Source organism: Theobroma cacao, chromosome 1 (genome assembly GCF_053813885.1).
Source record: "Theobroma cacao isolate CCN51 chromosome 1, ASM5381388v1, whole genome shotgun sequence".
Taxonomy (NCBI): domain Eukaryota; kingdom Viridiplantae; phylum Streptophyta; class Magnoliopsida; order Malvales; family Malvaceae; genus Theobroma; species Theobroma cacao.
The window spans coordinates 2,404,208-2,414,663 of record NC_142639.1 but is presented as its reverse complement, the minus strand read 5'-3'; the positions used below and the strand labels follow the sequence as shown (position 1 = coordinate 2,414,663).

General features: G+C 35.0%; 1 protein-coding gene across 1 annotated transcript; it reads right to left on the bottom strand.

The window, feature by feature from the left end:
• Positions 1–2,266: 2,266 nt before the first annotated feature.
• Positions 2,267–4,737, bottom strand: LOC18611079 (Ribosomal protein L25/Gln-tRNA synthetase, anti-codon-binding domain-containing protein). The gene is made up of 3 exons (XM_007047110.3): positions 4,274–4,737; positions 4,061–4,190; positions 2,267–2,856 (listed from the first exon to the last, which is right to left on the bottom strand). The coding sequence occupies exons 1-3, from the start codon at positions 4,628–4,630 to the stop codon at positions 2,630–2,632; spliced, it is 714 nt and encodes a 237-aa protein (XP_007047172.3). The 5' UTR covers positions 4,631–4,737; the 3' UTR covers positions 2,267–2,629.
• Positions 4,738–10,456: the final 5,719 nt, after the last annotated feature.

Below are 10,456 nucleotides of genomic sequence, written 5' to 3'. Positions count from 1 at the left end.
TGCCTAATGATTTTTTTTTGAGTGGTTTTACATTCTACAATTAAAAGTAAGGAAAACAAAATCCAACATTTATAGCGTCATTGGCAATAATATAACCAATTTGTTATTATCGTTGAATTTAACTACAAACATAATCTAATAAATATAATATGAAATTTGGAAAGAAAAAAAAAAACATCCATTTCACTCGTAATTTTAAAAATTGATCGCAATCTCAATACTGATTTAGTCTAAAATATTTTTTAAAAAATAAGATTTCAAAATTAAAATTAAGAAATAACTGTCTTTACTTCTTAATCAAAACTAATCAGTTTTGTTGACATCAAGGTAATGTAGGTAGATAATAAATACCAATCTTTTTGTCAAAATAGAGAAGAACAAATGAATACTACAACTTGATTATGTCACTGATAAATCATTAATTGCTAAATGCATCTTTCAGGAAAATAGATAAAAATAAAAAAAGAAAGTAGGTATACCTTTTAAAAAAATAATTGACCCTACCATTTCAATTAAGAAAAGTAACAAAAAAAAGAACAAGTTGTTATAAATATATATATATATATATATATATATATATATACATATGTATATATATGTTAACGCCATGTTTCATATCCATTAAGAAAATATATGAACAGGATCATCATAGGCTTGGATCCTGATACCGACATGTTTGCCAGCAAAGAGGAGAATGAATCCTCTCGATCGATTTGACTAGTCAAATAAACAAATGCAATTTTGTTCTTCCGAATTTGATCAACCTTGTTCCATATGCTAATTGCAGACAAATTGGTATAATAAACTCTGTTTAGAATTTGAGTTTGGACCCTTTTTTCCTTGGGGAAGGCCCACGTCATTACTTATTCGAAGATGCTTCAATGACCACTCCAGTTACTTTATTGCTGATAATAATGGTGAATTAGTGGCAATTCAATCATTTGATAAATTTTTAAAAAAAATTGCAGACCAATTCCAAAAAGTGTGATTATTCCAACTTCCAAGTTCCGATAATTGCATTTGCATACCATTGTTTTTTGGATAACATAAGTTAAGAAGAAATGAAAATCAAAGGTTTATTATTTATATATTTTTTGTCCTTAATTAGCAAACTGAAATCTTGGAATCCACATAAGAAATGAGATTCAGATTTCAAAGTCTTGTCTAGTTAAGAAGAGAAAACAAGCTTTAGCAGAAGTAATAATTTATTACTATATACAGAAAGCAGGAAGAAGTCGATGAACCGACTTGGTCCTACTCTTTACATCCATTTTCATCATCTATAAAAAAAAAAAAAAAAGGGGAGACATTAATTTTTTTTTTTTTTGTTATGTTGTTTCCTACGTAAAGCCACGCTGTAGTCGAAGAAAAAAACAGTGAGCAGCTATAAGACCAAGTCACACTCCACTTGGCAGAGTGCCGTTAGGCCAGTTCAACAGTCAAACATTCAACGGAGTTACACGGGAGAGAAAGAAAGGGCCTTTGTCTTTTGGGACGCGTCGCCTTTGTAAGGCTTCCTTAAAAGTTTGACTCTCAAGGATACAGACGCTTTGAGCAGCCACCGTTTTGCGAGAAAATCGAAAACCGGGAAACGGGGTTACGACCAAAATGGGAGACTCGAAAACCATTATTGTCCATATATATTTTTAATTTTTATTGACTGAGGCTTAGGATTCTGGTTTTTAATTACATCTTGTCAACTAAAAAGCGACAAAAGTTATCTAAAAGACAACAATTTTCAACCTGAGGGGTACGAAGCAGACAGTTGGAGTAACATCTTCCTAAGATATTGCTACTGCCTGAAGGTAAAGAAAGAGTCATACTTGTCTCTAATACCAAGTCTAACTTCAGCAGGTCGCCACCTCCCAGTCGTGGTAGTGGAATGGAAGGGTCGAGTTTACTTGCAGGCAAGAGAGAAACAAAGAATAGGTTGTTTGAAGATATTATATCCGGTGGAATGTGGGTCTTCTATAACTAGCTAGTCAGCCATGAGCTGCCGACATCTTTTGGCAGAGTAAAGTCTTTTGAAGGAAAATGGAAGACACAGTCCTTAAATAGCTTGACAGCCATGGACAGCCGACATCTTTTGCTTGGCTGAGAGAAGTCTTAAGAAAGCCTATGTTAGAAATGAGTAGAAGCTCGGAAAATCTTAGTGCTCTCAAATCTCACCAACCACAGAAAAAATTAGACAACCATTTGGTCAGTTTCGAGCTTCCATGCCTAGAGATAAGATTAGCATCAACATTCAACAAATCATAAACAAATATGCAGTGAACAAAATTTTCATTGTCTGAATCTATACTCTGTCTAACCAGAGGCTGAAAACTATTCAAATTCTGCATTCTACAATCAATAGACTAACCATTTCACAGGAACCACCTCCCCTTAATATTATACTTCGAAACAAGGTTTGAAACAGTTAAAGGCATCGACACAACATGCCAGTGATTCCATTCAAGAGTCCTAAAGAAAACCAGCACTGTCTGATTACACTCTTAAATGTTAAATTCCTGATCACTTGGGAAATCTCAAAGCACCACCACAAGAAATATCAGACTTATTCTTGAAATGCTTTTATCTTGTGAGTTATGCATCACCAAATTTGAAAGTCAAATTCATGCTTCTATAGTTATACCTTCATGGGCTCTGGGTTTTCAAAATTTGTCGCCACAATCTTACACATAGGCATGCTTTCATTCTTGCTTAGAAGCTTCAAGGATGGATGAACCTCAACATCATGCATTAACACTCTATCACCAATATCTAATTTGCTTACGTCCACCTCGATCTTCGGAGGAATGTGTTCTGCTGGGCATAGATACTTCAAACTAGTTCTTATCCTATTCAAGGAGCCACCTGTTATGGCATTAAAGTATCATCAAATAACGTTCGGCAATGACAAATTATATTCAGATTGTCCTAGAATTCAATGAGATAAAGCAGGGCCAAAATCATATGAGAGATATCTGAGCAATCCCACATTTACATAACAAGGGTAATGATAGTAAAAAGAAGTTCAACAAGTGTTTCTCCAAACATGAAAGCAAGCATTAGAATGAGGAAACCAGTAAGAATTCCTGTTTGTCAGCTTTACGAGATAGTTCCTAATCAGAAAAGAAGTCAAGGGTATAGAGAGGCAATTATAAAATGGCATTGCCTGTTTGGGTCCTTGTGCATTGTTGCTCGAACCCAGACAAATGAGAAGGTAACAGCATTTAATGGAAGCAATAATATGAAAAGCCAGGAAAGACAATTAAGATGCAGAAGATGAGCAACAAAGGAAGTGGATAACAATGAGCAAAGCTCCAAGAATATGTAAGGTTAAAGATAGTGCGTCATAAATTCCATAAAATAAAGAGGCAGTTTCAACCATGCCAAATGCCTAATACTTGGATTTTTGCATTCTACTGGCTCAGCATTTCAGCCCCAGACTTATTAAACCTGTCATTAGGACTCTTTTCTGTATTCACGTTTGTTGCAAAATTATACCTGAAATAGATAAGAAGTTGGAAAAAAAAAAACTCTCGGAGAAAATATCAGACCATCAATAACAGACCTCTAGAAAAATGTAGCTCATAAACATCAGAAGTTTCAACATTATATAACATATATATGCAAGAAGATGCCCAGGGACATGCATACACCAAAATATTTAAAAAAAAAAAAAAACAACAAATATCAATCTCTACAGGCTAAATCACATCTGTATTTCTAAATTTTCTAGATATTCATTATAAAATGAAACCGGTTATTTTGTCTCAAGAAACGAGAAGCACCATGTTAAACCATGTATCATATGAGCATTGCCCTCTATGAAGAAAATAACAAAGTAAGACTTCATAAAACATACTGGCTTCACTATCTTTCTATTTTTTAAAACCTCAAAATAGATTCCTAAGTATTTCCATAGTTTTTTTTAACCAACAATTTCAAATAGTTAGCAAACATAAGATTCTCACCTAAATGGAGCAATGAACAGAAGCAATTTCCATATAAAATTTAAATCATGCATAACCTTAATCAACAATGCTTAAATGGGGCAATGTTCAGTAAATTTTACCTTTCTTAAGACCAGGGCAATCCTCTTCTCCTTTGAAAACAACAGGCACATCAACCTTCAACTTAGTCCCTTCATCCGCCCAAACAAACACCAAATTCAATATCTTCCCACTCTCCTCATCCCTATGAATCTATAAAACACGCCAAAAACAAAATTTGAAGTTGGGTAACAATAATAGCTGATAAACCAAGAGAAAGAAAGGAAAAAACTTGCCTTGATGGGTAACACTCTCCCGGAATCAAGTAAGACCGAAGACCCGGAACCGGCCCGGATCTGAAGCGGGAACGTGGTGGAACAAAAGAAAGGGAGTTGTACGGACTTCAGGATGGTTTGAATCTGCTTTCTTTCGGTAGTCAGAAGTTGTTTCCTGGATGGAGAACGGTTGGCGGGGCTTTTTTCTAGCAAGCCTTGAGAGAAAACCACGGCCGGGATTCTACCTTGGGCTCGGTCACGCGTGGAGACACGGTTTCCGGTGCATTCTCGAGGAATGGCTTGGATCGTGTGGTAATGGTGGGAGTTCCCGGTCGGGGTTTGGACCACCGTTTTCAGGCCGCGCCACAACTTGGACATTCGGTGGATTTTTCCCGAAGTAGGATCGACACCGTGACGGAATTTGCCGGAATGAGTTGCTGACAGTTGCCTGTCTCTGGAATTTTGGAAATGAGGGTTTTGTGGATGGTTAGGGACTGCGGCGAGGTTTAAGAATTTGGGCCATGGTTTGGGCTTTTTTGTTGGGCGAGGGTGAGGAGACTATGTACAATTTGTGTCCAAACCTAAAAAACAAAAGATCCAAGTTAGCCCAATGCATGTTTTCTTTTGTTGTATCCAATGGGCTAATTTATTCATTAGGTGTTTTGGCCCATCAATGGTTCGTTTTATTAGAATTTTATCCATTTTTTACTTAGTGCATTGATCATCCCAACATCCATGGTAATCTATAAATGCTGATTGCATCACCGTATTTGATAACAACTTAGTAATCTTTCGTTGCGAAAGTGATTAGATCATTGATTTAGGAGTGATCTAATTCTCATCTAAAAAAATGAAATAATTTAATTCCTATATAAAATAATCTGTAAAATTAATTATATTCAACACTATCCTCTTAATATGTGAACTAAAAACTTGCCTCCTCTCAAAGTTTTAATTATTTTACGTCATAAAATTTGACCATTTCTAAATAATATTCATTTGTACTAACTCAAACAAGTTTTGTGCTTCCTCTTTCCTTTTTTTTTTTTTTTTTTATGTTTTGAAATTATTAATTTTTTTAACTATTACAATATGATTGTAGTAGTAAGATCATCTTATTGATCTTAAAAATGATACCAAGAGCTATTTAACGTAAAGGAAGGTACCCAACTTGCCACCAGAAGAAAAAAAAACTAGAAAACTGTTATGGTCTCTCAAAATAACCTGCAAAATATGAAGTTACGTTCAAATATTTAGTTTATTGATTGATGTATAATCTTTTCTATTTAAAAAATAAGATTCTAATTCTCTTTCACTAAATAAAAAGAAAAACGTGGAAAGTATGAAGTCAATGTTACTTAACAAAAATGGAAGTTTGTTGGCCAACCAAAGGTGTGAAACCTGCACCAGGCAACCACTTGAGGTTTTAGTTTAAGTTGCAGCACCAACCAAAATTTTCCAAAATTCTTGCAGCCCTCGGAGATTGATTGTTGCCAGTTTTAGTTGTATTAATTGTATCGTGCTATTCTTCAAGTTTCCAACTTCTAACCACTCGGAAGAAATACCATCTCCTTCCCTTGAGTATCCAATGAATATTAACATAAGGGTTCAAGCTTTGCAATAACTTGAACCCTTTTTTTATTATTATCGTTCAAACTTGCATGTTCTTCAACTTTCTTCTTTATAATATTATTGTATCCTTTTCTCAGAGATTGGTGGAACAGTTTTTCTGGGCAACAATGATACAGCAAAAAGGTAACGGTTCACCCTAGCGGCAAGCAAGGAAAAAAAAAAATAAAGGGTACAAAAGCAGCAGTTCCCCACGAATTCAATCATAATGGGTGTTAGATTTTACGTTAATCAAAGTTCTTGTGCCGACATTCATTGGCTTTATATGTGAATTTGACTTGCTACCTGCAGACATGTAATCTTAAAGAAATTCGATGGAGTCGCCATCCCAGACCAAAGGGTTAGATTAAGACTGCGTTTAAGTCTTGATATGGTTTAGAAAATGGTTAAAATATTTATATAAAAAAATTAATTAGATTGTTTAGAGTACTAATTAAACTAGATTTTAGTTATTAAATGAGATAATTTGATTTATGATGAAGAATCTTTTATAAGAAAACTTTACAATTCAATCCCATTAATTTCTCACGTACATTTGCATTCTCTTATACTACAAATTGATTTCAAATTATCTCAGAAAAATCTTATCTAACATGTGCAATTTAATTAACATATCTAATCTAAACACCACTACTATCGTGACATCAAATTAATTTGTTTAGACAAGAACATTTATTGCATTATCAGTTGGAAAAGGTTGAGACAAATGTGTGATTTTGAGACGAAATCACTTCTCGTATCAGAGTTAAAGCCAGTGAAGCACGCATTTGAAAAGAGAATCCTTGAAGCCACCATCAAATCCTCTTCCCTTCTGTTTCATCATCTGACTAAATCTTTTACCTAACAATCGAACAAAATACCAATGGCATTGGCGTTTTCTGACGCTGGGAAAACACCCTTTTGTCTGCTCTCAGTGTTTTTTCTACCGTAAGTCGCACGCGGTAGCCTATTCTGGACAAAACCCCAACATCTGCTTTTGGTGTATTACCTCCATCTGCTCACACCCATGTCAGCCACCACACTGAAATGAAAAAGAAAGAATAAATCCACCCTTTTTTTTTATAACATTTAATGGGTATCTTTTAATCGGATATATACGTAAGTATTTCACCTGTATATCAAGTACAAGTATTTTATATTCGGATTTAAGATGAATTTGGATTATAAATTTAATTGCTTTTTAAGAAAATAATATCTGAATTCTTTAGCTTAATTACTGCACGAGACATTTTATCTGGATGGTTAATGACAGTTCTGTTTTAAACCATTTTCTAGGAAGAGAGTGAGTGTGCGGACAGAATTCAAAAGGGGGAATTTCCAGGCGAGTGATGATGAGTGGAGAAAGCATTTAACAATAGCAGACAGATTGAATGGTGGCATCAGAATATTCGTGTCAATGTATTTAATTAAAATAGTTATTTTCGGCCGGGCATTCTATGTCAAATCCATGCACGTGATGAACTTCCTACCAGCCCCTGAGAAGTCAACATAGAAAAAGAGAACAAGATTTAAAAAGAAATTGAAATGAGAGAAAAAGAAAAAAAAAAGTAGAGGAACTAAAAGCCTGAATAAAATAATGCAGTAGAAAAGATGGAGACAAAATGGCTGATTTGCATGCAGCTTAGTCCCTCGACCTGGCCCTCAAACAGGTCATTATCCTGACTATCATCAGGTGCCCTTTTGATGAATACCAAGTATGAATGAATAATTCAGGCCTTGTGGTGGTTGAGAATGATTTTTTGTTTGCAATGCTCAAGGTGAAGATTTCTTTAATCGATCACGAAATACTTCAGTGGGGTTAAGCAGTATATATTTGACTTGCAGGCAATTATACAAATCTTAAACCTACCATTAATATCTATATAAATTAATTAGTAATACAAATAATGAACAACAATTCACGTTTCTCAAGTATTCTTCCTCATTCTTTCTTCATGAGCTTATTAGATGGAGCAATGCCATCTAATTTTTTTAATTAAACTCTCATAATTAATGGCAGAGATTGAGATTGGTTTTACATTTGTGGACAACCCTTTTCTGTGGCTCTTAATATATATATATATATATATATTTGCATCATAAAAAAGAAACCAAGTAATGGCCCCCATATGATGTGATGGGGCATTGCGATTTACCAATAATCCAAGTCTAAAAAGAGAAAAAGAAAGTAGCAAAGTAGAAGCAAAGGCAAAGACCAAACAACTGTCAATTTAAATTAGATTGGAAGAATGGAATGGTAATAGTAATACCATGGAAGCAGTAAATGAAGACAAAGAGGAAGTAGATGATATCAGTATCACTCCAACCCACACACACAAAAAAAAAAAAAATCTGTACCAGAGAGGGAGAGAGAAAGACATAAGGGCACTACAATAAATGGAATGAATCCCTGTGCACGCAATTGCTCACCAACACACTGGACCTCTCTGCCTAATGGCACTCTGGGTGGAGTCAGTGGTAGCACCGCATCACCCCGTAGCTGCTGATGCAGCTGCAGCCAGGGGCCAGACCACTGCTCACTCACTCACTCACTACTATCCATCGAACCACTCTCTCTCTCTCTTTCTCTCTCTCTCTTTTCCTTCTTATTTCCTTTTTGTCCCCCCTCCACGAGTCCCATTCGTGGGTTCCACTACTATTATTTCTTCGAGTTTTTTTTTTTTTTGGCCTTTTTCCCTTATGGCTGACGTCCCGTTAAAGGAAAGGGATTACCCTGTGTGGCCTGTTTGCAATTGCTCCCTGGCCTAAAGTGTGTTCAATTCAGGCTTTCTCCATCCCTTCATCATAGCCAACTTCAAGGGGAAAAAAAAGGGTTTCATGTCCCTTTTCTCTTTTCAATCTTTTCAGCTGCAGCCCTTGTAGGGTTATTTATTCATACTTCTTCCACCATTTAAGACCCTGAGTTAAGTTCAGATTGTTTATAAAACTTTGATACTCAAATTTCCATGTTTCTCATCAATAGTTAAATCTTAGATAATTCATCTTGAAGTTTGAGCATGAACTTTGCTTATCAATTTTACTTTTATCCTACATAGTAATATTATTAGACTTTGTAAGCAATTAATTAACTACCAATTGTTGAATCTACGCCTCAGATATAAATTTATTAATTCCAACTGTCCATGTAGAATGTAGCTATCTTGTATTCAAAGAAAAAAGAAAAAGAATTCATAGATGATAAAATCATACCTCATCTCGATAAAGACCATTTCTTTATTCAAACAGTTTGACACATTCAAACCCTTATCCGGTATGTTAAAGGGAAATGAATTATCTTAAGGAACCTAGGCAATATTGATGAAAATTTTTCCATAAAAAATGTGGGGAAAAGTTCTATACACAATAATTGACTTCTTTGGCAGATAAAATCAAGAAACCGATTAGCCAAGCATATACTATATATATAATTTTTTATGGTTGCCATGGTCGGTCACATGCTTACTTGAATTGCATCCCTTCTAAGTTTTTATTAACTTTTAAACCTCGAGATCGAAAAGATGTCTTTGTTAAGCAACTAAATAGTATTATTAAAAAGTATCACATGAACAAATTAATTCAAAGTATATAATTATTGTCTTCCAACAAAAAAGAGTATATAATTTTTGTTCCGTAAAAAAAAATCATCGTAAAATTAGTTTTATTATTTGATGTCACCTATCGATTTATTTAAGTTTTTTTAAAAAATTGAGATAGATATAAAAAATATGAATTAAAGATAAATCTTTATTTATTGATAAAAAAGGAATGGAATATGTATTAAAGATAAACTTCAACCTTAACAATTGAATTAATTCATCTTGATATTCATAGATAAGTGAAATTGAATTTTTTTTAAAATTAAAAAAAGGAAAAAGGAGATTGAATAGGTGGTAACGGTCATGGCGCAGGGGAGCTGCTGGTGGGTGGGGGGTGGGGGAAGCGCCCATCAGTCAATTGAAGGAAGGCTTGAGGTTTAGTCACTTCGATAATGAATGTGAAAGAGAAGCCTAAAGCAATTCATAAAAAGGGGTCCATCAATCAAAACGACTGTGCTCTGATGTATGATGCACCACAATGTTGCACAGCCAGTTAGCACAGCGGCAGGTGTCGCCAATGAGCAAAAGGATTTCTAGTTGCTCCGTACTGCCCCCTTGACCGGGAATAGCAGGTCATTTTCTTTCTCTTTTTCTTTCATCTCGTCAGTCGTGCCTGGTCTTTCTTCTTCTCCTTTTTCTTTTTTTCCTGTTTTTGCTGATGCAAAATCAAAAAGGCGAGAAGGACTAAGACGAGGAAGAAGAAGAAAGCAAGCGTATTAATGAGAGAAATCGAGAAACGATGTGCCGGGGAGAGTGAAATTACTGGAATATCCTTTCCTTTCTGTTCCGGGAGAGACAACTGTCAATTAAAAGGTGGTGGGATGGCAAGGAAGAGAACGAACATACTCGCTCTGAGTTGACGCGCATGCTAACACGGACGTGCTGCTTAACCTTTTTTGGCCAGTTCTGCTCCACAATTACCTTTATACCCCCACTCATTTTTGAATAATTAAACCATGTTCGTTGAACAGATGAAGGTTAGTATGATTCAATTTTCATA

What these genes read in the sequence shown, in the direction of transcription:
- LOC18611079 (XM_007047110.3), bottom strand. Translation starts at nt 4,630, where the DNA reads ATGTCCAAGTTGTGGCGCGGCCTGAAAACGGTGGTCCAAACCCCGACC. An exon ending in GGAGAGTGTTACCCATCAAG is followed by an intron (nt 4,191 to 4,273) that starts GCAAGTTTTTTC and finishes CGTGTTTTATAG; the next exon opens with ATTCATAGGGATGAGGAGAG. An exon ending in TTGCCCTGGTCTTAAGAAAG is followed by an intron (nt 2,857 to 4,060) that starts GTAAAATTTACT and finishes ATGCCATAACAG; the next exon opens with GTGGCTCCTTGAATAGGATA.